The sequence below is a fragment of the Mus musculus genome, chromosome 5 (assembly GCF_000001635.26).
Source record: "Mus musculus strain C57BL/6J chromosome 5, GRCm38.p6 C57BL/6J".
In the NCBI taxonomy this organism is placed as follows: Eukaryota; Metazoa; Chordata; class Mammalia; order Rodentia; family Muridae; genus Mus; species Mus musculus.
Genome location: NC_000071.6, coordinates 92,313,689 through 92,339,014, shown reverse-complemented (window position 1 = coordinate 92,339,014; position 25,326 = coordinate 92,313,689). Strand labels below are relative to the sequence as shown.

General features: G+C 42.5%; 2 protein-coding genes across 10 annotated transcripts in view; one reads left to right on the top strand and one right to left on the bottom strand.

The window, feature by feature from the left end:
* Window positions 1-7,216, bottom strand: part of Art3 (ADP-ribosyltransferase 3) — an 82,830-nt gene extending 75,614 nt beyond the window's left edge. For 2 of the 9 annotated variants that reach the window (XM_011249389.3, XM_006534707.3), the window contains exons 1-2: window positions 7,103-7,216; window positions 6,033-6,167 (exon numbers count right to left, since the gene is read on the bottom strand). The gene's annotated coding sequence lies outside the window, so the exon portion shown is untranslated. The remainder of the gene's footprint in view (window positions 1-6,032; window positions 6,168-7,102) is intronic. The other 7 variants (XM_030254048.1, XM_030254052.1, XM_006534708.3 and 4 more) reach the window with 6 other exon arrangements.
* Window positions 7,217-10,935: 3,719 nt separating this feature from the next.
* Cxcl9 (chemokine (C-X-C motif) ligand 9) lies at window positions 10,936-17,684 on the top strand. The gene is made up of 4 exons (NM_008599.4): window positions 10,936-11,052; window positions 12,139-12,265; window positions 13,867-13,951; window positions 15,109-17,684. Exons 1-4 carry the CDS (start codon window positions 10,992-10,994, stop codon window positions 15,214-15,216), a joined length of 381 nt encoding a protein of 126 aa, NP_032625.2. The 5' UTR covers window positions 10,936-10,991; the 3' UTR covers window positions 15,217-17,684.
* The last annotated feature ends 7,642 nt before the right edge of the window (window positions 17,685-25,326 follow it).

The window sequence follows — 25,326 nt, the reverse complement described above, 5'->3', positions numbered from 1 at the left end:
ATATATATATGTGTGTGTGTGTGTGTGTGTGTGTATGTATATGTGTGTATGTGTATGTATGTATATGTGTGTATGTGTATATGTGTATATATGTATACATATATGTATATACATATATACATGTGTGTGTGTACACATACATACACAAACTAGGGAGAAAACTGTAGAAAATGCAAGTGTGATATCATGTCTACATCTAACTTAATTACTAAAAATCAAATTTTACTACTGAAGTAAACACCAGAGAGGTTTCACAAATGACAGGAGCAGCTACACAGCCCAGTTACAACTCCCACACCTCCAGAGTGGACAACACAGAAGGAACATGGTCACATCTTAAGAGGATTAGAAAATGCTAGTTCCGTAGTCACCTGGGAGATGGACCAGAAGGACCCAACTCCCCCTCAGGCTGCCTGGAGATTAAACACTTTCACATTAGTTCTCTACTGAAAACCCACACACCCTTTGCTGTAATTGTTGAGAATGGGCCACTCAGCCATTTGATTGACAGCTGACAGATCATTCCCCTGTGCACAGCTGCCTTGTGCAAAGAGCTGTCAGCCAGTCAATTCCTTCGCTTCAGCTGCAAGAAACCCTGAACCTCTGCCTGATGCTGAAGTCGTGGATTCTGCTCCAGGAGGCCCTGCCTCAGCTATGGCTGCTCCATGGAACCTATTCTTGTTTCAGTTCACTTCACTGACACCGTGCCAAGCCTCTGTGAACTCTAGATGTCTCTGCCCAACCTGTAGCTATTCTCACTAAGGATGGGTGAGGGACACCACCTGAAAAGCCCAGCAAAACACCTGTGCCAGTGGTGTTCTGCACGTGACTGATAAAAAAAAAAGCTGTGCACCAACAAGCCATATCCCCCAGCCTCTGATTTCAAGACCCTGTGTCTAGAGATTTTGACAATTTGACTATAGGGATCTCTGCACAGATCTCCAGATTTGTCTTGTTTGGAGCATGACTTAGTCATGGTTCTCTATAGTAACAAGAGTTAAAGAATGAATTATACATATATATATTTCTATATAATATATATAATACATACTGCATAAACTATATATAGTATTTATTATATATTCTATTCTATAAAAGAAAAGATTCTATAAAATATAGAATATAATATATATGTCTATGTATAGGTGTGTGTATGTATGCATATATATATAATTTATGGTTCACAGGTTACAGTCCAGCTAGTCCAACAATGGCTGCCTATGAAAAGGTCCAAGAACCCAGTAGTTGCTCAGTTCACAAGGCTGGATGTCTCAGGTGGTCTTCAGTGCATGCTGGGATTCCAAAGCAGGCTCTAATGCTAGTGAAGTAATAGACTTGGTAGCAATGGCAAGGTCAAGAGACAAAGAGTGAGGCTTCCTTCTCCCATGTCCTTTATACAGTCTGACAGCAGAAGGTGTGGCCCAGAGTAGAGGTGGGTCTTCTACCTCAAAAGGTCTGGTTTAAAAGTGTGTCTGCACTCCTCAAATATCTGGATTAGAAGTGGATCTTCCAGCTTCAAATGATTCAATTAAGCAAAAGTTCCTTAGCCTTTTGGGTTTTAGTTGATTCCAGATGTGATCAAGTACCTGCTAAAACACCATCACAGAGCACAGTGAGGTTTCCTGTTCAGGAAGCTGAAGGTCTTACTCCCATGAGTATTCTTTCTGCCCCATTCCCTTTCCCAAGTTTACATTATGGATGCAGTGTCTTTAGGTGTCACATAGTGTCTTCAGGTGTCACACAGTGTCTTTAGGTGTCACACAGTGTCTTTAGGTATCAGATGGTGTCTTTAGGTGTCACACAGTGTCTTTAGATGTGACAAAGTGTCTTTAGGTATCACACAGTATCTGAGGTGTTAGAGGGGTGCCTTTAGATGTCACACAGTGTCTTTAGGCTCTCTCTTCTCTTTTCCTCATGTTCTCAGAATTAATCATTTCCATGATCATATCTTCAATATGCTGGCTTTTTCTTTCTTCTGATTACTCAAAACTGCTGTTGAAGTTTGAAAAATCTTCTGGGGATTTTTTCACTTGAGTTTTGTTTTTTTGTGTGGTATCGGTGTCTGACCCAGGGGCCCCATGCATGCAGACACTAGGTATGTTTCCTACCACGGTGCTGAACTGTCAGCCTCTTAAGTTTTTTAATTCTTCCGATCCTCAAGCTTTTAGTTCCTATTTTATAACTATTTCCACCCCTTTGTTGATATTCTGTGTGTTTGCTAATTGTTATTCTTTGCCCTGGCTTCCTTAGCTCTATAAGCATGTTTAAGACAAGCAATTTGACATTTTTAGCTGCTAAGTGGTGGTGCACACCTTTAATCCCAGTGCTCAGGAGGCAGAGGAGGTTGGACCTCTGAGTTTGAGGCCAGCCTGGTCCACAGAGCAAGTTCCAGGGCAGCCAGGCATACACAGATAAACCCTGCCTCAAAAAACAAAAAGAAAAACCAAAACAAAACGAGAAGACATTTCTAGCTAATAAATCTCTTGTCTAGCTTCCAGGAAGACTTTTGGGACCTCATTTGAACTTAATGAGCGCTTGAAAAGACCCTGTCTCTATATACAGCCATGTTCTGAGAACACCAGCTAGTACGTCTTCAACAAAAGGATTAGAGGGATGTAATTCATTCAGCTCAAAACATGAGTTATATATATATACATATATATATATATATGAAATATAATCATGAAAGGAAGGCAATAAAATAAAGAACAGATGCCTTAACACATGTATGTATGTATGTATGTAAGTATGTATGTATGTATGTATGCATGCATGCATGCATGCATGCAAATGATTGGCATACATTTACAATATCAGTACTGTGGTGTCCTCTTATCCCAACGTCACTTTCCACAGGTTCAAACACCCAGGGACCACAAGGGTGGTTATAAGACGAGAGACCAGATCTTTTGGGTTTAGACTCCATCTTAGAGAACCTGGTTTAAAGGTTGAACTCGAGTTAACTAACAGGCCTGTACCTAGCACCAGTTTTCAGATTACTCCCCAACAAGACCTGTGTCTAACACCAGTTTCCAGTTACTCCCAAAAAAATTTGCACCCCCAGGTTACAAGCCTGCCCCTGGCACTTCACTTCTTAACAACCACCAATCAGGGGAAAACAATAAAACAAAAAACAAACAAACAAAAAACCCACAAAAGTTAAGTTTATGGTTAGGCTCCCAGCACCAGCCAATTATGTTAAAGGCCATAATGGGCCCCCAATCAGATGTTTGCCAGGCTAGAAACCCCCCTTTTGTCTCTATAAATGCTTGCTTGAAACTAAGCTTAGGGCTGTCTCACCCCGTTTTCCTGTGTGAGAGATGGTGGTGTGGCCCTAGCTTGTGTTTGAATAAAGAGACCCTAATGTAATTGCATCGGAATTAGCTCCTTGGTGGTCTTTTTGGAGTTCATGAATGTTTCCTGGAACAACAAAGGTATTTTGAGAGAATGTGAGACATCACCTTCAAGTACCTCTTATTAGAGTTTATTGTTATATAGCTGTAACCTTTTATTATGCCTAGTTTATAAATTAAACCTTCTCTCTCTCTCTCTCTCTCTCTCTCTCTCACACACACACACACACACACACACAGAGGCATAGGCATATCCCGGGCTTGGAATTTTCTGTGGCTTCAGGCATTCATGGAAGGTTCTGAAATATATCCACCATGGATAAGAAAAGGGCTGCTACTCTGAGCCTGCATGACAACTTTCAAAGGTAGATTATGTAAATATTAAACCAAGACAAGCTAAAATATTAACTATGATATAAAATGGAGGACTGGAACAGCAGCCGGTAAAGTGCTTGCCACTTAAGCATGAGGAGCTGAGTTCAACTCCCCAGAAGCCATGAAAAACCCCATGGTAGTTTGTGCTTTCAATCCTCCTGCTGGGGAGGCGGAAACAGATACATTTCAGCCAGCTTAGCCAAGCTGGACATACCTGAGGGGTGCCAGTCAAGGCTGGTCTTGCTTGGGCTTCTACAGGTTATGTACACACATGTACACAAACAAGTAAATGTGCACACACATGCATGCACACGTATACACACACAACTGGAAATAATTTCACGTGCCAATTCTGGCATAGCAAGTACGAATAAATAGACGACTGAGAAACAGAGATATACACCTATTGGGGCCGTCGCAAAATATGCCTTCTGTTACAGAAAATAATGAGTATTTTTATTGTTTGTTTTTTATAATCCCACAGAAGAAAAAAGAAAAACTAAAAACGTTTATGTTACGAGGAGTGGCTTCACTGTGTTGTCCATGTTGGGGTTCAGGCACCCATCCTGTCTCAGCCACCCCAATGGTTGAGGCAACAGGTGTACCCCACCTCACCCGGAACCAGAGCACTATTGTATTACTGAAATACCACAGACAACCCAAGCCCCTAACCTTGGGAATGAACAGTCCAGACACATAAAGAATTGTTTAAAAATAGATCTGGGCTGGGTGTGGCAGCACACGCCTCTAATCCCAGCACTCAGGAGGCAGAGGCAGGCGAATCTCTGTGAGTTCAAGGCCAGCCTGGTCTACACAAAGTTCCAGGACAGCCAGGGCTACACAAAGAAACCCTGTCTTTAAAAAACCCAAATAAGAAATCTGCTGCAGCCAGGGCAACAGGAAACATAGGGGTAAAAAATGGAGCAAAGACTGAAGGAGAGACCATGCAGAGGTCGCTCCACCTTGGGATCCATCCCATTGCAGACACCAAACCCTGACACTATTGCTGATGCCAAGAACTGCTTGCAGATAGGAGCCTAGTAGGGCTGTCTTCTGAGAGGTTCTGCCAGCACCTGACTAAGACAGATGCAGACACTCCCAGCCAACCATTGGACTGTCTGGTGATGCCAATGGAAGAGTTAGGGAAAGACTGAAGGAGCTGAAGGGGATAGAAAAAACATAGATCAGCCTGGGCTCATACAGAGAGGGCGGGGGAGGGAGGGTGGGCAGACAGACAGAGTACTGACTGCTCTTCTGAAGGTCCAGAGTTCAAATCCCAGCAACCACATAGTGGCTCTCATCTGTAATGAGATCTGATGCCCTCTTCTGGGGTGTCTGAAGACAGCTACAGTGTACTTATGTATAATAAATAAATAAATCTTTAAAAAAAAAGAAAGACAAAAGAAAGGAAAAAGAAAAGAAAAAGGAAAGAAAGAAAGAAAAAGGTAAGTTAATTAATAACATGTTCTTTTTTCCTTAGAGGATTTTTTTGGTTGTTTTTTGGTTTTGGTTGGTTGGTTTTTTTGTTTTTGTTTTTGTTTTGTTTTGGCTTGGTTTTTCTTTTTGGACCCATGTAGTAGTGTGTGCATGAGTGTTCTGTGTACAGGTATGTCTGTGCACCACACACATGCAGTGCTGTGGAGGCCAAAAGAGGGTGATAAAGCCTCTGGAAATGCAGCTGCAGCCAACTCTTAGCTGCTGCATGGGTGCTGGGAACTGAGCCTGCGTGGGCTGGGGCAACAAGCACCCTAAAACTTCCGAGCCCCAGCCCTGTGTAGAGTAATTCTTTACAGTCATTTCTAAGTGAATTGTTGAAAACAAATATGAATATTTAAAACAGAACAATATTTTCTCTCCTCCTGGGATAATTTCCTTCCATCTTGGAAGCAGCTTTTGAGCAGTTGTTATTATTATTATTTTTATTATTATTATTATTATTATTATTATTATTATTATTATTATTATTATTACTGCATGCCATCAGACTGGCTTGCCAAAAGTCATAGGACAAAACAACAGTGATGTCGCCAATACTGGATTACATCTGTCCTTGAAAAGATGTCCAGATGTTATCTCTCAGAACTATCTATTTACTAATCTAACCAGCCCCGGGGCTTTTATTAGACACAAACTAAGAAGCCAAGATAATAAAATTAATGCAGGAGGAATCTGTTCCTTTTCCTTGGTGGCCTGAGATAAACAGTGAAAAGGTTTTTTTTTTTTTTTTTTTTTTTAACTTTTTTGCTTAAAGAAAGGAATAAATCCCTGACCGAGGGAAAAAGACAGTTCAGAATGTTAACTCACAGCGGACTTTCAAGAAATGCGCTGGTTTTCAGTCACGACCCTTCACTTTTAGGAGACACTGGTGCCAAGAGGAGAGTCCAGACACTGAGAAATTAAAACGAGCACACGAGTTTCAATTTGGGAGAAACTTCCCCTCTGAAAGGCAAAAGGAAGCGCATGGCTTTACTACAGACTCACACTGTTAACCTATTTAAACAGATCTACACAATTCCATAATAAAAGAGTTGGAAAGAGCGGCCATATACCACGTGTGAGGGTCAGCTTGGCCTGCCGCTTGGGGATTACATCACCACTTTCCTCAGGGACACTTGGGATTTTTCAAGAGAGGGGAAAGAGGGTTTTTGTGGTTGTTGTTGTCCAAGGAGGAATTAAAAAACTGTCTGTTGATTTCAACAGTCTTGATAATCCTTGGCTTTCTTCCCAGGTCTGTGAGAAACGCCAGCAACATCCTGTCTTAGTTAGCAAGTTTCGATTTCTCCTAAAAAGCTTTCTATCCATAAACGCGGTCTCTGTGGGATTTTTCCCTTTTCTTTCTCTCCAGTCTATACCGCACTTCCTCTGCAAGCTAGAATGAAACTTGCCAAAAGTAGAGTCTGGAAAGCAAATGTCTTACAAAGCCTGAACCCAAATGGCTTATCTCTAGCCATCTTGCCTAAGGACCCAGGCTGATCGCGGAAAAGTCTTTTACCCTAGAAAGATATTTCCGCTGTTACGGGAGGAAGGAGCCCTTGCAGGTGGTAGGGAACCTAGACTCTGGGTTCAGGGGTTCAGACCTGGAGGCTTTGGCCAACCTCAACACTAGCTCCTACCCAATGGGCCTGCCTCTCGGTCATCTTAGCCGCCCTCAAGGGATATTCCTGAGCCCTGTGGCCTCCACACCATGAGCTAGGCTTCTGGAGACATTGCTCCCTCCCACCCTTGCCAAACCTCCTACGAAAGCGGCACACGGGGCTCCTGGCATCCCAAGGGTTGCCGAGTCTCCACTCTGCTTCCTAGGGAAAATGGCTTCCTCGGGCCAGGAGGCAGAGGGATAGTGGGGACAGAGAGGAGAGCCCCAGGGCACATATTACCTTTCTTCCCTAAAGTGCTTCTTTTCTTCAGCAGATCAGTGCAGGCAGCCCCAGCAGCTACACGCGTAGAGTGAGCGTTGAGCTCCGGGTGGAGGAAAGTTCTGGAAGCAAACTGGCTGGGCATGCGCACTGTGCATAGCCCAACTAGAAGAGGTCATAGAATCTATGGCTCAAGATTTCAATCCTTGGCTTAAGCCAAATCTGCCCATCTGGGCTCTAGTCCCTGTTTGTCACTTGCGAACATTTATACTATTTACTGTACCAGGCTTCAAGAACATTCTTCCAGGATAGGTCTTAGGTTTCATCATGTTCAAACATGGGTCTTTATAAACCGTCCTCTAAATAGAAGGAGAGAATAGAGTATCCCAGACAAGCTAACATTGTTTACTATATCCGATCTATGAAGATGAGCCTTGAGGTGTCGTGAGCACCGACAGCAGAGAGGACAAAGGGAGGGCTTTCCTAAAGCTGGGATGCTGAAGAGAGTAAAATTATAACGCTACAGCGTAAGCATGCAGGGTGGTCACATTACAGGCACGAAAGAGACACGAGAGGTGAATCAGAAAATGGGAAGAAAGAATGATGCAAGCGGCTGAGAAAGTAACAGCCCACGCTGAGCCTTCACTTTAAGAAGTCTCCATCAGCTCTGCTGGATAGAAGAGCCACTGACTGGCTCGGTGTTACTTGCATCAGGGCGTATGCTCATTTTATGGACATTTGGACGATTTCACACATGCACATCCTGAATTTTAGGCAAGTTCCACTATCCATTACCCTCTCTCATCCCTCACTCCTGCTGGAACCAGTCTTCTTCCCAGAAATCCCCCTCCTACTCGGAACTCTTGTTTTCTTTTTTGCCACATAAACATTTAATTAAGGGTGAAGCCTCGGGAGCCCCTCCCCTAGGTATGATGAAATGATGACCGATGCTCTGAGCAGGTAAAACGGTTGCAGTGCAATGGGCCATCTAGTCCAGAAAACTATATCAGTACTCTTCCCCAAGTTCTGGCTCCTTCTAGCCCCTCCTCTGGGATGTTCCCTGAACTTGGGGATAGAGGCGACATAGGGGTACTGGTGAGGATCAGAACACTCTGCCGTCAGTAATTCGCCACCCTTTGGCTAGTTCCAAGCCTCTGTTTGACCACTACCCACTGGCAGTATGTTCTTGCTATTAATCTTTAACAACCACTTGTGAAACTGGGAGTTAGAGTCTTGAGTGAGAGATCCAAGGCTGGCAAAACTGGTACCTAACCCAGGTCAAGCCTAGCCTCGGTCACAGTCATTACCAGGACTAAAGTGGTGAATAAACTTACAAAAGTCACCAGAGGTCTTGTTTTTCAAAATGATTTCTCTAATATTTTACTTATCTGTTATTAATCTATATAGAAACTATATGTATTGTATAACATAAAAGGCAAATAGAAGGTATCTCTTTATTCTAAAACATACATTCCTTAAGGATGTGGGGAGATTATGCTCCAAGGAAAGCCATCAGTCTTGGAAGGCTAAAAAGCAACAACAACAACAAAAACAATGAAAACCTCTTAAACATTAGTGGGGTGGGGGCTGGGGAGATGGCTCAGTGGGTAAGACTGACTGCCTTTCAGAAGGTCATGAGTTCAAACCCCAGCAACCACATGGTGGCTCACAACCACCCGTAATGAGATCTGACGCCCATTTTTGGTGCGTCTGAACTTATATATAATAATAAGGAGCCAGCAGGGACTGAGGGAGCAGGGCCAACCACCGGAACAAGCAGGGTTGACCAGAGCAAGCAGAGGTCCTAAAAATTCAATTCCCAGCAACTACATGAAGGTTCACAACCATCTGTACAGCTACAGTGTACTCACATACATAAAAACAAAACAAAACAACGACAGTGGGGCACAGGATGCAGATCTACAATTCCAATATTCATAAGGCCAAGGCAGGAGAATGACCTGCTCAAAGTCAGCCTGCTATACATAGTGAGACCTTGACCTTATCTTTTAAAAAAATCTGTATTACAATGATTAATGCCCAATTAAGGTTCAACCTCACCCTAAAAAGTCTATTTCTTAGCACATATTATAATAATATAGAGTATATAGTATATCTATTACAACAATATATTATATATTATGAATATTCCATTTCTCTCTTTAGGGAGAAATTCACTTTTGTGTTTTAGTTAGGTTCCATATGATTTTCCTTCTGATTTTGGTTTATTTATTTCAAACTTTAGTTAGGTTCCATATGGTTTTCCATAGGGAAGGAGAATACATAATGAAAAAGTTGGTAAAGATTGTTTAGATGTCTTTTACCTTGACTTGGGAAATAGTTTTAGTTTTTATTTTCCCAAGATTAAGGTACACCTTGGGTTGTAGCACTGCCTGCTAACTGAAGACTCTCGAGAACTGCCTACAACTCCATCAAACCAGCTGGTTCTCGGAGAGGAAGAATAAATGGGAAGAAAGCTAGACAGAACAGAGAGGAGCGAAAACGTAATTTACATCATAGTTGTACATTTTTTCCAGACACATTTAAAAGGAAGATGTGTGAGCTGTTTCGCTGAAACTCTGGTCCAGCCGTCTCTAGAGGAGATAAGAAAGAATAGAAAGTCTGCGTGGAGATGGTCAAAGTCTAGACATGTGTAGCCAATTACAGAACAATACCATATCTTAGCTATTAACTTTCCCTTCTATTAATGAGTGCACTCAATGATTTTGTGAAATAAAGCCAAAGAATTCTAGTAATTTTTGCCAGTCCTACCTTAATTAATGACTGTGTGAAGTAGAGCAAAAGAATTTTTTTTAATACTTTGTCTTATTTAATATTTTGCCAGTCTTATCCAGCATTTGGCCAGCCCCGTTGCAATACTTTCATTATGTCCTACTAAGGTACTATTATCTAGTCGTGACATATCAAAGGACTATATATATATATATATATATATATATATATATATATATATAGCACCAATACGTACATTCACTTTTGTTTTTATTTGCTCCTTTTTCTCAGATCCTGTTTTGAAAGGGTGGTTGTTGGCTTTGTTCCTCCATCCTGTTGTTTTGTGTACGTGGATCTTTCCTCCAGTTTGCATCCTGTCCCAGAAGGCAAATTGGGCATTCTCTGAGGAAGCTTGATATCACTTCTCTTGCTGTCATGCTAACTTGTTTTAATTCCAACAGCTACAAGAATTTGGACCAACCAGAGCATCTTTCACAACTACTCTATTTTAAAAAAAAAAATCTTTGCTGTTGAATGCCACTTTCTATCCGTAGCTTCTTTAAAGTCCTTAGAAAATGCTCGTGAACATGTGCTTTCTCACTTCACAGTCCTACCGTGAGTGACACAGACATCTCGTGAAACATCTGGAAAAGGTAGCAGGGAACGGGACAGCAGTAGCTTATGCAACTAATCTAGCAATTACAATGATAGGAAACTGTAGCCACGGTGAGACGAAATGGATTTACCCTCAACAAATTAAGAAGCTTTGACTTGTGAGGAAAGGCAGTTTGAGTCGCCATATAGTGTCATGTCCCACGTGGGAAGTACATCTCCAACCTTCATTGTACAACATTAATATAGTCATTGTATAATCTATTCCACATCCAGGTAGCAACTTTGCCTGGGGGTGGTTTCACATCCCTTACTATAAACTCCCCGTTTATGTGAAATGGAAGTAGAACATGCAGAAATTCCCTGGGATCTGAGAGTAGGGTTTTCCCCAGGACGATCAATTTGTGGTTAGTTTAGTTCTTCTAGGTCAGCTGAGGAGACCAGCCAATCAGAGACGGGAAGGAAAAGGGATTTCCTAAATAAATATGATCCCCAAGAACATGCTCTCTAAAGACATTCTCGGACTTCACTCCAACACAGTGACTCAATAGAACTCAGCTCTGCCATGAAGTCCGCTGTTCTTTTCCTCTTGGGCATCATCTTCCTGGAGCAGTGTGGAGTTCGAGGTGAGGAGTTTTACGTTAGTAAGTTCTGAGGACTGAATCACCGTAAAAGCCTTCTCAGGCCAGCAGATAAAGCTGAATGTCTTGCATGCAATAAAAAGTAATACTGTTTGGTCATCAAAGCAGTTAGATGCTGTGAGCAGTTATCCAAAGGTCGTAATCTATACCTGCCAAGTTAAATATGCCTTCTTGGCGTAGGTATTGTGAGTTCCCAATGAGGGTTCAAAGCATATTTAAATGTTTTAATAATGAAAAAACATTTCTCAGATGTAAAGGGGATTCTGGGTGCTTTACTTCGAATTTATCCTGTGAAATATTTCATCCGCAGCCCTGGCAACAGAGAGTGACATAAGAGATCCTTTTCTAAGTTGTCTCCTGCATCACTTTCCTCAACCGATGCTGTGCACTGATAAGAATGTCTGTGGTTAACCAACTGAGAATTCAGAAGTCAGAGAGATTGCCTTTGACCTCCTTATTCATGACTTTGCTTACTTCGGACAAAAAAAAAAAACCTTCCTAGAGAGCGTTTTCCACGTGTGTAAAGTAGGTGTGCCATAGTTACTGTGTGTTGGCAAAACCTGTGTAAATAGACACTGACCTGGGTAAGCAATAAGGGATGGAGACATAGGTTTAAAGAGACTTTTCAGAGCAGTGAGGATGAGAGGGAATAGGATTGAAATGGTAATCAATTGTTGTAAGTAGAGCTTTCTGTCCACACCTACATCAACTCCATGACCCCAGTAGCAAGAAGTAGATTGAGGAACTGCTTAAGAAACCGGTCCCCGTAGTACTGACAGGTTGCATATATGTGTGTCTAACAGTAGGGATTTAAGTATGATGGAGGTTTTCTCTTCTTCCAAGGTTGTGAAGTGATGTTGTTAAGAACTCTAAATGACCTAAAATGAAGTTCTTCCCCTGCTCCCTTTTGCTAAATGACTTTGCCCTTAACCTTGGCTTCCTGGTATACAGAATGGAAATACCACCTACCTTGAAAAGCAGTCACAGACACTCAGTCGCAGCAATAGTGACTGAGACAAGCCTCATTCGAAAGGATGTCATTCTAAGTAATGTGCATTATCTTCCGCCTAGGAACCCTAGTGATAAGGAATGCACGATGCTCCTGCATCAGCACCAGCCGAGGCACGATCCACTACAAATCCCTCAAAGACCTCAAACAGTTTGCCCCAAGCCCCAATTGCAACAAAACTGAAATCATGTAAGTAAATGCTCCCAACGCATGCATCCTACACTGGACTTAGTGGGATTCTCACCCTCAGCTTGCTTACTTGTTCATGTAGGCAGGAGGCCCCCCCATAAATCTGTCTACTCCTTTTCTTTCTTCCTCTTCAAAATAAGAAATTTCTTCTGGAAACTGAAAATGGAAGATGACATATCTTTAAATAATAAAATGTGCGGTTAATACCTTAGTCTGTTTAGTTTACACATTAGACTTTATCTTAAGTAAGGCATATAGGTACGTAGGTACCATCTGAGAGTGTAGGAACCTGGACATCTTCCCTACAGGGGAGGAGAAGTTGCCATTTGTAATTTGTTTTTTCCTTAACAGAATAACAACGACAGTTTCTCATGACAATTAATTTTCTCTAAAAATGCCATACTTGTCAGTTGTCTGGGGGTGCTAGGGTTGAACCTAGGATTTTGCACAGGCTATGCATGTACTCTCTCTCTACTTAACCCTAACCCTGAATCCTAAAAGCGGCATTTAAAATTTTTTTGAGGGGTTGCAGAGAGATGGCTGAGAGGTTAAGAGGACCCGAGTTTGGTTTCTATTACCCACAGTGTACAACTCACAACCATCTGTAACTCCACCCCAGAGATCCTATCCCTTCTTCTGGATTCTGTGGTCAGCTGCACACTAGTACACATACACATGCAGAGACACAAAGAAGTTAAAAATAAAATAAATTTTAACCCATACTTTGTATGTTCAAGAACACATCCCACAGCATGCATACAGCAATCAGAACAACTTGGTGGAGTCGGTTTTCTCTTCTGTCCTAATTTGGGGTTCTGGGGTTGACTCAGCTCTCTGGGCTTATGAGGCAAGTATGCTTAGCAGTCACATCAACTCCCTGGCCTAATAATGACTTTTGATGGCTAAGCTGTTTTACATCATATTGATAAGCCATAATTTGTATAGCACATGGCCCATTGCTAGAAACAACGGTTATGTTTAAAAAAAATTCACTGTTGTCAGACTATTACTGTTGTAGGATTGTGTTTAATTCTTTCCTAGTAATTCTTTTCTAGAGACTAGAATTTCGTGTTTGTTTTGTTTTGAGACAGAGTCTTGCTAGGTAGCCAAGGCTGACTTCAGTCCACGTGAATGCTGGGATTCCAGGAATAAACCACCATTCCAAGCCTCTTAGAAATCAGAACTATGAAATTAAAGGATATATAATATTATATAATATATTTATATGTGTGTATGTATGTATACGATATAAAGGATATAAATATATACACATACATATATAAAGGATATAAATATATATATACATACATGTATGTAATATATTTGACCTTTGACAACTAAAATAAGGAATTCTATATAGAATAGCCATTATTATTCTCAAGCTATACAGAGAAATTAATTTTTAGAAATTGAGGTTTCTCCTGAAAAATCTGCTACAGTTTTTAAAAATATACCTGTTAATCTTAGGAAGACGTTTTGCCACATTTTAAGTGGTTTCACTGGAAAACTCAATAAAATGCACGTTTTCCTCCACTGTTTCTACTAAGAATTATGAAGTTGTTACTGGGGGGAGAAAGCTCACTGGTGTTTCTTTGGCACAGTGCTACACTGAAGAACGGAGATCAAACCTGCCTAGATCCGGACTCGGCAAATGTGAAGAAGCTGATGAAAGAATGGGAAAAGAAGGTTGGTGGGGGAGGAACCCAAATGGCTTTCTTTCAGAGGTCAGCTCACAAAGTCAGCAGATCCTGGGCACACCCATTAAGGACCCATTTTCCATCCTTTTGAATAGCATCAACTAGTAAGACACTAAGGATTCAAAATTAATAAGCTATCACCCCTCCCCCATATAGCAGATAGTCATTAACAATGTATAAAAATCAACAGACGTGGTGAGAGACATTTAGAATAAATAGTGTGTACATGAGAACTTTGAGAATTATGATGGAAAGGGTAATTGACTTGACCAAGAGACAATATAGAAAGTATTAAGGTAGACTTCTCCTATCAAGTGATCTCTGATCTGGATCTTTGAGGATAAGACATTTACCAGGCAGTTAATTAAGTACAGTGTGGGCGTTGGTGGTTTTGAGTAAAGTCTGTTCAGTGAGTCTGAAGTAATGTAACTGGAATTTAAATGCAGAGAACAAAGGGATTGAGATGAGAAAGGAGCCAAGGAAAAAGGGAAAAGAGCTGTGAGATAGCTAAGGAGCTGGGTTTGAGAAGAGCCATGGGGTATGTGGTGGGGAGCTTGGGTCCCCACACCTAACTGCTGGGTCTGCCCTAGACCCTAGCCCTTAAGCTTCAGGCTACTCACTCGCCTAGCCTTGTCCAGTTTCAGTGGTTCTCAACCTTCCTAATGCTGAGACCCTAATGCATGAGTCCCTCATATTGAGGTGACCCCCAACCATAAAGTTATCTTACTGCTACTTCATAACTGTAATGTTTGCTACTGTTAACAATCATAATGTAAATACTTGAGACACAGGATATCTGCTATGTGCCCCCGAATGGGTTTCGACATACAAGTTGAGAACCACTGGCTAATATGCAAAGTGAGTGATAACGCTACCAGCCAGCCCCAAAGGGCTGTGTTTGGCCCAGGTGGGAGATGAAGGGAGAAGATGAAAGACAGCAAGATGCCAGAAAACAGACAAACAAGCAAAGAGGGAACTGTAGCTTCTTTAATGTAGGGGCAGCAGATAATGAGGCCAGCGCCTCTGAGAGAGCAGCGACGTGAGCTGGCTCTGAGGATAAGGAGAGATCACACTCAGGAGTTGGACCATCTCGAAGGGGAGAAACTACAACATTGGAAAGCATTGCCTTTTTCTCATTTCTTGCAGATCAGCCAAAAGAAAAAGCAAAAGAGGGGGAAAAAACATCAAAAGAACATGAAAAACAGAAAACCCAAAACACCCCAAAGTCGTCGTCGTTCAAGGAAGACTACATAAGAGACCATTACTTTACCAACAAGCACCCTGAATCTTAATGGGTTTTAGATTGTACTGAAAAGCCTTCCCTGGCAGAGCAGCCTTTAATACATAGGCTTTTAATACATTAACTCAACTACAAAACATAAAGTGTTAATTTGAAATTATAACTAACTTTAGGAAGTTAATTGCAAAACTCCAATAGTAACAATTGCTAGAGGCAAAAACTCTGTGTTCTACACAGCCAACAAAATTTCATCACGCCCTTGAGCCTAGTCGTGATAACATCAGATCTGGGCAAGTGTCCCTTTCCTTCATAGCTATCCAATGCACAACAGCTGTCTGGCTTCCAGAGCCACACATTTGGCAGCCTCCGAAGACTTCTGAGGCTCACGTCACCAAATCCCAGGCCTGTCTGTTTGCTGGTGAGCTAGATAGACCTCACCAAGCTGGAGAGGCCCTCGGCAGCTGCATTTGGGTCAGCCTAGAGCCCCTGCACACATTGTGTCTCAGAGATGGTGCTAATGGTTTTGGGGTTCTACAGTGGAGACCACCAGAGTTGGCCTTCAGAACCTCCCACGTAGCTTTCGAGACCATGGGATTTCATTATTAACTTGATCCCATCTTCAGAGCTTATTCTAAGTTTGCCTCTTCAATAAAACTCTCCTAGAAGGTTGTGGCTGTAGCTTAGTGGCAGAACACTTGGTGTTGCAGGGACCAGGTCCTTCACTAACAGTGCAAAAACTTAACCAATTTAAAGAACATTTTCTGGCTACTCAAATTCTCTTAAATTTATTCCTGTTTCACAAGTAAACACTTCGCTGCTATCTAATTGGATTTGTTTGTTTGTTTGTTTTACTTTTTCCAACGAGACGGGTTTTTAAGAGTAGGGACCACAGACTATTCCCCTAAATCTTCCACAGTGCCTACAAAAACTTGGTTTTGAATAATTTCCTAATTGTATGTGTGAGAGGTAGAAAGGCTGTTACACACCAGGCATTGGCCAATCCCCGGCTGCTCCAAATTGCCTAACTAACCTTTGGCCTCCTTGCTTGCTTACCACTTTTTTTTTTTTTTTTTAAAGAAAGTTTTATATCTGGCTGTCCTAAAACTCTCAAAGTAGACAAGGCTGGTCTCAAATTCATACATATCTGTATTCTACTGCCTCCTGAATGCTGGGGTTAAAGGTGTGTGCTACTACACCTGATTGCCTGCCTTCCTTCCTTTCTCCCTCCCTCCCTTCCTTCCTTCCTTCCTTCCTTCCTTCCTTCCTTCCTTCCTTCCTTCCTTCCTTAAATTATCTAGCTTTCTTATTATCTTCAGACATCTTCAGCGCACAGAGCCAGACAGGGTGAAAAAGAGCCTTACCTTGTGACAGGAGGCTCGTGTCTTTAACAAACAGGAATCACATGTTCAAGACATTTGCGGATATTTGGGACTGCTCAGGAAAAATTACACAGGCCATCTAGAAACATAAGCTTACATGGAAGACAGGTTTGACTGATTGGCAAATACTAGATCTTTCCTCACTCAAAACAAAATTCCTCTAATATCATTCTTGATCAGGACAAGCTCCCTAGGAGTCAACAAAAGAGCTGCCAAATCCTTTAGCAAGTTTATCTTAGGTGAATATGAATTTCCTTGCCACCTTCCCTCCCTCATTGCAGAAATCCCAGTGTATGATTGTATGGATTGCCACATCAGGCTAGGAGTGGTGAAATGGAAAGATCAGGGCTGGAGAGGGAGCCAGAGTTCCATTCCCAGCACCCACCCCCACGTGTGCGTGAGCCTTGTGGCCACCTGTGACTCCAGCTCCAGGGAACCCATTTCTCTCTTCTGGCCTCTGCAAGCATTGCACAGGTGTACACAGGCCCCCATGACATACACCCATAATCTCAGACGGCAAATAAAAATCTTTACAGAGATATTTTTAAAGGAATTAAGAGCTACAGGAAGCAGTAAATTCTGCGAGTGGAAGTGTGGACAGGGCCAAGTTAGCCTGTGTGGGAGCTGGAAACTGCTCTAGAGAGGAGGTCTGATGAATTAGATAGAAAAGAATGTCTCTGGGCAGAAGTTCCGTCTTGAGCATGCTTTTTCTCAAATACTGCCATTCCTGGCGCTGCATGCAGGTGGTTTTTGTGCTGCTGGTGGGACTCCCATCCAAACAACATTGCACAGTCAAAACGTTGTCCACCTCCCTTCGGTAATTTACTTTGGAAAAAAAAAAAAAAAGTCTAAAATTGTTTCCTAACTAGTTAGCTACCCTTGCATCTGACAGCTGGGTAGTATGCATAACGACTAGCCAAAGCCTGTGTAATTTTTACTAAATAGTTATGTTGGATGCATATGCCTACAGTATGACTTCATATGTGTACTCTAATTTTTAATTCAAAGCAAATTAGCATATGTGCTCTGAAGCTATTTCGTGAAAGCGTAGTGATATCAGTAAAAGTGCACTAAATTCCAAAATAAACATGTTTTTCAATGTCTTTGTCTGCCCTTTGGCTACTGTGTGTTTCAGATGAATTCTCCTTTATCCTTTATTCCTTTGCCATTTGGCTTTCTCTCACGCTGTTGACGTGAATTGACATAAAGACATGAAAACGCTTTAAGGGTCTCCTTAAGTACAAAAAAAGAAAAAGAAAGAAAGAAAAAGAAAGAAACCCTTCTGTGGCATATACTAAAACACTGACCATCTCAGAATGTCTATTCCTGTGATGAAACACCATGACCAAAAGTATCTTGAGGAGGGAAGGGTTTATTTCACTTACACTTCAGTATCACATGATATCATTGAAGGCAGACAGGTCAGGAATTCAGAGCAGGGACCTGGCAGCAGGAGCTGATGCAAAAGAGGCTATGGAGCGATGCTTACTGGCTTGCTTAGTCTTCTACCATCCAAGACCACCAGCCAGAGGTGGCCCTACCCACAATGGGCTGGGTTCTCCCATGTGAGTGACTAATTAAGGCTTGTCTATATAGCTCCATCTTATAAAGTAATGTTCTCAGTTGAGGTACCTTCCTCTCAGATGACCTAAGCTTGTGTGAAGCTGACACATAACTAACCAACACACTACCTTACAACAACACAGAGGAGCTGGAGAGATACCTTAGGAGCACTGGCTGACCTTTCAGAAGACCCAGGTTCAATTCCCAGCATCTGCATGACAACTTATAACTGTGTGTAACTCCAGTTCTAGGGGATTTGGTTTCCTTTTCTGGTATGCACAGGCAAAACACCCACACACTTAAAATTAAATAAAAATACAAAGAATTGTGTAGAATTATGTAGCTAATTATCAAGAGTAATGCTATTCTAGTGAGCTATAAGCTCAGCAAACCAAAAACATCTTCTCTTCTCTCTCCTAAAATTCCTTATGTTCAAGGAACATGAAGCTTCAAGTAGGGATGGTGGAGACCCAAACGGCAAATCAATTATTTAAGTCTTGGGTGCTAAGGTCAAAGGTCTCTCCGGTCATTCTCTTTGTGTACTGAGCCGCTCTTCCCATCTCTGGGGTTCACTGACTTCAGTTCCTTTTCAGGGCCCTTGCAGGTACTGTCCCTTGTTATGGTGGTCCTTGCTGTGTTGACTTGGTTATCCAGGGAGCCGTGTTCCCGATAATCTCTTTTCCTGTGTGTTTCTCGGGCTTCATTACCAGCCTGTGATGACCTCTTTGGAGGAGAGGCGGGGCCCACTGACAGCAAATTAAGTAAAGATGTTCACTTGAGCATCGGCTAACCCTTTTCCCCTTTCTCTTTTTCTTCCTGGTTTGTGAACAGTTCTACTCTGCCATGGAGCCTGCCACGATTTAGCACGCGAGCTCAAAAGGAACCACAGCCTGAAACCATCATGAGTCAAAATAGCTCTTCCCTCCTCTTAGGTTGATTGTATTGCATATCTATCCTGGTGATGGAAAGTCACCATAGCTATTATTCTTGGACTATAGATGCGTCGTGTGGGATCTCTAGGAAGGTTGAAAGTAGACCAAAAACATCAACACACACAATCGAGATATTCTTGAGAAGCCAGATCAGTGTGGTGTTTGGGCGGGTATCAGCCGCTAGTATACATGAATTCCCCCCAAGGGCCTTTACCTATGAGGCAGCCAGATGCTGTGCAAAAAGGGAAGATTTTTTTAGACATATCTCAGGAAGAGCTGAGCACACTGTTGGGCTGTAAGGCCTTGGAATCTCTCCTTATTCATTTGTTCATCCAGGATCATTGTGAGAGAGAAAATGCATATAGACTTTGGTGCATACAAAGTTCTAGGCCTTCCTTGCCCACTTATCATGGCCATCCCTGCCTCTCATCAGAGACAACCCCAAGTCTCACAGGCAGAGAGTGGTGTGCATAGATCAAAGACTATGTTGGGGAAATGAGATTCCCTGAGCAGTTAGTTCTTCCTAGGGACATTTTCATAGCCTGAACCCAGATGATCATGACCTCTTCCTGGGCTACCCCAGAGGTCTCCTAAAGTTTCTCTTGCTTCTCTACTACCCACGGCAGGCAGAACGATCCTTTTAAACTAATAATTCAAAATGCAATGCCTTGCCTAAAATCTTGGGATTTATAAATGGGTCTTGGATGGCTGCAGCTTATCTCATGGGCTTTGCCTGCCTCTCTGATCATGGTTTCTTCATGTATGCGCCTCGGTTTTCTGTATCTTGGGCACACTGGATTCATTTGCTTTTAAAGGCCTTGGGTAGATTCTGTTCAATGCTGGGCTGGACTGTGCCATCAACTTGGTGGGACCGTGCTCTGTGACTCCTGGCGTCTCTTTGGCAGCGTGCTTCTCAGTTAGGGTTAGCTTACAAGGAACAGGTGAGATTTGGAAAAGCAAAAGGGCGATGCTGATCTTCAGAGGACACTAGGCAAACCGGAACGCCGTGGCCCTCAGCTTGGCTTGGTCTTTTCCTGCACAGCTGGCGCATCTTCCCCATTGCTGACCTGAAATCGCTCGTGCTCCCAGGTCCCCCAAGAGAGGCAGTGGATCTATAGCGGCCATACCGATACAGAAGTAGCTGCTTCCGGTAAACTTGCGCAACCCTTTGGCAAGCGGGGCTCATTCTCTTGAGTTTTCTTGCAAGCTGGGCTGTCCAGCTGGCCCAGCGCTTCTGCTAGACTAGTCAATAATTCTTCCTCCAGTCCCCTGATTTTCCCACTGTGACTCTCACTTCCCAACAACCTCTCTTCATTCCCATAGCAAACCTTTTGTTCCCACGATGTCTAATAGAGACTGTTCCCTAATTGATACACTTGCGTAAAATAAATAAAGGATTGTTTCCATAAATTAGGTTTCAGTTTATCTGTGAGTGACTTTTCTAGAGCTGTGATAAAGGCAACGTATAGAAGGAAGGATTTATTTGGGGTTATGGCTCCTGAGGGATGAGAGTTCATCACGGTGGCAGGCAGAAACTGCTGAGAGCTCCTGTCTTGAACTGAAAACAGGAAGCTAAGAGTGAACTCAGAATGGTGTGTAGCTTATGAAACCTCAAAGCTCCGCCCCACCCTACTTCCAGCCCCGCCCTACCCCCAACCCCAACCCCGCCCCACCTCAACACCATCCACAACACCCTACCCCACATCATACTTATTCCAGCATCCAAGCCTTGGGTAGATTGGGTACCAGCTGCTGGGAAACAAATTTCAAACATCCGAGCCTATGGTTTAACTGGGTAGCGTCCTCACTCAAACTAATGTAGATGAATGTAACTTCAAGGTCTCCTCATTTTCAGTAAAATAGCCACCCTGTTCTTGACTCCACTATTTCACTGGTTCGAACATAGCGCATGTGTATAAAAGTAGTGAATGAAATGAGAACACTCAGATCTTACGTTATTATTTTAAAAAAATAAGAACTGGCTGGGTATGAAAGCACGCGCCTTTAATCCTAGGACTCGGGAGGTGGAAGCAGGCAGATCTCTGTGAGTTCTGGGCCAGCCTGGTCTGCAGAGTAATTTCCAGGACAGCCAGAGGTACACAGAGAAATCTTGTCCCCCAAACAACAAACAAACAAGAACCTAACTGGCTCAAATGCTTTCCACACACACATTTATATGATTATAAACATGGGTTATAAATTGACTCAGCGGTTAAGAACACTGACTGCTCTTCTGAGTTCTGGTCCTGAGTTCAAGTCCCAGTAACCACATGGTGGCTCATAACCATCTGTAATGGGATCTGATGCCCTCTTCTGGTGTGTCTGAAGATAGCTACAGTGAACTCATATACATAAAATAAATAAAGAAATTTTTAAACTAGCTAACTGAATTAATAAATGAACCCATGATTGACAGTGTGGGCTTTCCAATTAGCGTGTTTGCCAAGTGGTCATAGGTCGCATGCTGATGATTTGCAGAAAAAGTGAGACTGTAGTCCAACTCGGAGTGACTGACACACCGTCTACCTCGGCTGATGGTGACTAAGGGATGCAGTATGTAAGAGAGTGTTATCTTTTCCTTCACAAAACTGGAATGTAGCTTTAACAAATTCCCACTAAGAAAACCATAGCAAATGATATAATTATATCTTAAAATAAAAAATAAGGCAATTATGAAAAAAGAAAGAAACTCATAGTGAATTAATAGTAGTAAAGCAAGCCGGGCATGGTGGCGCACGCCTTTAATCCCAGCACTTGGGAGGCAGAGGCAAGCAGATTTCTGAGTTCGAGGCCTGTCTCGGAAAAAAAAAAAAAAAAAGTAGTAAAGCAACCTAACCTAGCAAAAGATGAGATATGCACATGCTGTAACCATGTTCTAATTTTACCCCAGATGCACACCCTCTTCTTGCCTCTGAAGGCTGCTGCACTCGAGTGTGCACATCCACATCCATACACAGACACATAGCATGTGATTAAAAAGAAGAAATCTTTAATAAATAATTATGTGAATATTTCTTGGTCTCCACCCATGTGCACAAGTGTATATATAGCTTGGCTTCAGAACTCTTGTCTCCTTCACCACCACAGGTCTAGTATGTAGAGCAGGCCCTCCTAGCATTTCGGAATTCCTTAACACGAGTTTTCTTGTTGGTTAGCATATGCTTCACCCTCCGTTTTCTTAAAGGCCGTTTCCAAATCCGTTTCAGCTGCTCTGGTCCTGCTCACCTGTGAGCCTCATTTCTACCTCCAGCCTGGCCCTTGCTATTCACACCTGCTCAGCTTCACCCCTGCCCCGCCCACCTCACCTGATCTCTGCCTGTATGAGATCCAAGTCCCACTTTTCAAAGATGCATCCTGGGATACCCCTGGCCACACTGAAGTCTCTGACTGACAAGTACTTTCACGTAAGAAGAACTATTCTCTTGTTAATGTTTTAAATTGTTTTCCTATACCAAGAATTATTGTATTCATAAATAATTAATTAAAAAAGACTTGGCTGTATAATTTTTTTATTTAAACTGGCATGCTCTCACTTAAGTAATTGGGAGAGATGTTTGTGTGAGAAAATGGAAAACTGTTTCCTGCTCACTGCTGATGTTAGAACCCAGGCCTTTGGCATGACAGCCTGGTGCTTTTCCACACGTCAAGCCCAGCAACAGGGCTTTCGGCAACTGAACAGTCTAGTATCCACCTGTGAGTAAGATTAGGATCTGTAGTCAACTGATAAAAGATTAGAGGGAGGAGGGCTGGAGAGATGGCTCAGTGGTTAAGAGCACTGACTGCTCTTCCAAGGTCCTGAGTTCAATTCCCAGCAACCACATGGTGGCTCACAACCATCAGTAATGGGGTCTGATGTCCTCTTCTGATGTGTCTGAAGAGAGTGACAGTGTGCTCATATACATAAAACAAATAAATCTTAAACAACAACAAAAAAAGACTAAAACTTATCATGTTTGAAGCTTCTCTGCCAATCTGCTTTCCCCATTTTCATTTTCATAGGAATCCTTCCCAATTAAATTAATTGATTCTGTTTCAGGCTTGCTTCTCAGAGGATCTAAATGACACATGTTGTTGTTGTTATCTGTGATGGTTTATAAATACTCCCCAGGAAGTGGCACTATTATAAGGTGTGGCCCTGTTGGAGTAGGTGTGTCATTATGGACTTGGGTTTTAAGACCCTCATCCTAGCTGCCCAGAAGCCAGTCTTCTCCTAGCAGCCTTCAAATGAAGATGTAGAACTCTCAGCTCCTCCTGCACCATGCTCTTGCCTTGATGATATTGAACTGAACCTCTGAACTTTGTAAGCCAGCCCCAGTTAAATGTTGTCCTTATAAGGGTTGCCTTAGTTATGGTGCCTGTTCACAGCAGTAAAGCCCTAACTAAGACATTATCATTATTACTAATGTTTTCTATGAGTCTTAATAGTTATCTTCATTATATCCTTTATTTCCTAATTTACACTTTGGACACTAGAAGGAAAGTTAGAAATGGAAGTCTATGTAAAAGCCTGATATTTAGAGTAGATGGCTGCTGAGGTTTGGTCTGTGGCTATGCACTGTAATGTTAATACTGGCCCTGAGATCTGGTTGCCCTCAACGAGGCGGTCCTTAGGGATGAGGAGATCCTCTGTACACCAAGTGATGCTATGTAACCTTCCTCCTTAAAACTACTTGTTGAATAAAGAGCCTACAGCCTGTAGCTGGGCAGAAGAGAGGTAGGCGGGGCTTCGGTTGCCAGGCTGGGGTCCGAGGAGAGGAGAAGAAGGAAGAAGAGTAGGTGGGTCACGAGAGCATGGCCAGGAGGGCTGTCCAGGTGGAGTAAGAGCCTGGCAGAGCATGCCAAGTCATACCTCCGGGCTAATGATAACGGAATACACAAAACAGCATAGAGGGCTGGTATCTGCCCAGCTGTAGTGCTTTAAGGCTCATTATAAATATAAAGGTTTTGTTTCTTTTATTTGGGAACTAAATGATCTAAGGTGGAGTAGAAACCCCCAATTTATAGTCACTGCAACATATGGCGGTCTGGATCTTGCCTCTTCCTGACTGACTAGAGTCTGAAAGTACCTTGGCTCTCAGCAGAGCAATGACCTCATTTGCAGAGTAAAGGAAGGGAGATGATTGCCACTAGGGCTTCTCTAAGGCAGTGGTTCCCAGCCTTCCTATTGTTGTGGCCTTTAATACAGTTCCTGGTGTTGTGGTGACCCCAGCCATGAAATCATTTTCATTGCTACTCCATAACTGTAACTTTGCTACTGTTACAAATCGAAGTGTAAAAACCTTGATATTCTCAATGGTCTTAGGGGACTCCCATGAAAGGGTCATTTGATCCCCAAAGGGTCATGACCCATAGGTTGAGAACCACTGCCCTAAGGTTTGTTCCAGAATGTTCTTCCATTTCAGCGTTCTCAGCACACCATGGTTTTCACACCACAGATAGACAGCCATGTTGACGCTTGGCTGTTTTTCTAAAGATTCCCCGCTCTGTGCCTTTAAATATACTTATATTGTGCTGGGGGTGTAGCTCAGTAGTAGAGCGGGTGTCTAGCATGCATAATGGCCTGGATTTCCCACCAAAGAGGAATAAAGGAAAACCAGCAACAGCAAAACAAAAACCAACCAACAGGTAAGTGTGACTCAAAGACAGAAGTGGACAAATTAGGCACTGCACGCTCTCTCCTTATCGTGACCTGTCCTCTGCAAAGAAATGCATAAAGCCTTATATACTTTGGTTTAAAAATACTACTCACAGATTGTATTTCACAGAGGATGATTTTTCATACAGTGAGTATCGCGACCTTGGGTCCTTTGGGGGAATTTTCCCGCTTGTTTCCTATTATGACAAAAATGAGTAACACCCAAATGCAGCCACAACAATTGCTTTCCCATGGCTGGGCTGGATGTGGGAGTAACAGCAGATCTCCCGAACAAGGCAGTGAAGAGCGTCCGTTTCATCTGGCTTCCTCAAGGTAACTGGCAGATAAGGGCCAGCCTTTGTTCCTGTTGTCCTTCTGAGGTTAACCATTGGCCCGATGTTAAACATAGGCTGTCCACTAAGGAACTAGTGACTCCTTCCTGACTCTCACAATCATTAAATCTTTCAAGGTCAACTAAAATGTCACCACCCTAAAGATCTACTGTATAGCATATGCACACCCTCTGTAATATTGTCTATGCCCTTAATTTAAAGTTTGTGTAAAAGGTAGAAAGGTTATTTTTAGACACACACGTCTCGAGGAAATTTTAGGAGG

Excerpts from the sequence above, each read along its gene's own strand:
- Cxcl9 (NM_008599.4), top strand. The coding sequence starts at position 10,992 with ATGAAGTCCGCTGTTCTTTTCCTCTTGGGCATCATCTTCCTGGAGCAG. Across the intron at positions 11,053-12,138 it reads GGAGCAGTGTGGAGTTCGAG|GAACCCTAGTGATAAGGAAT; the intron begins GTGAGGAGTTTT and ends TCTTCCGCCTAG. Across the intron at positions 13,952-15,108 it reads TGAAAGAATGGGAAAAGAAG|ATCAGCCAAAAGAAAAAGCA; the intron begins GTTGGTGGGGGA and ends CATTTCTTGCAG.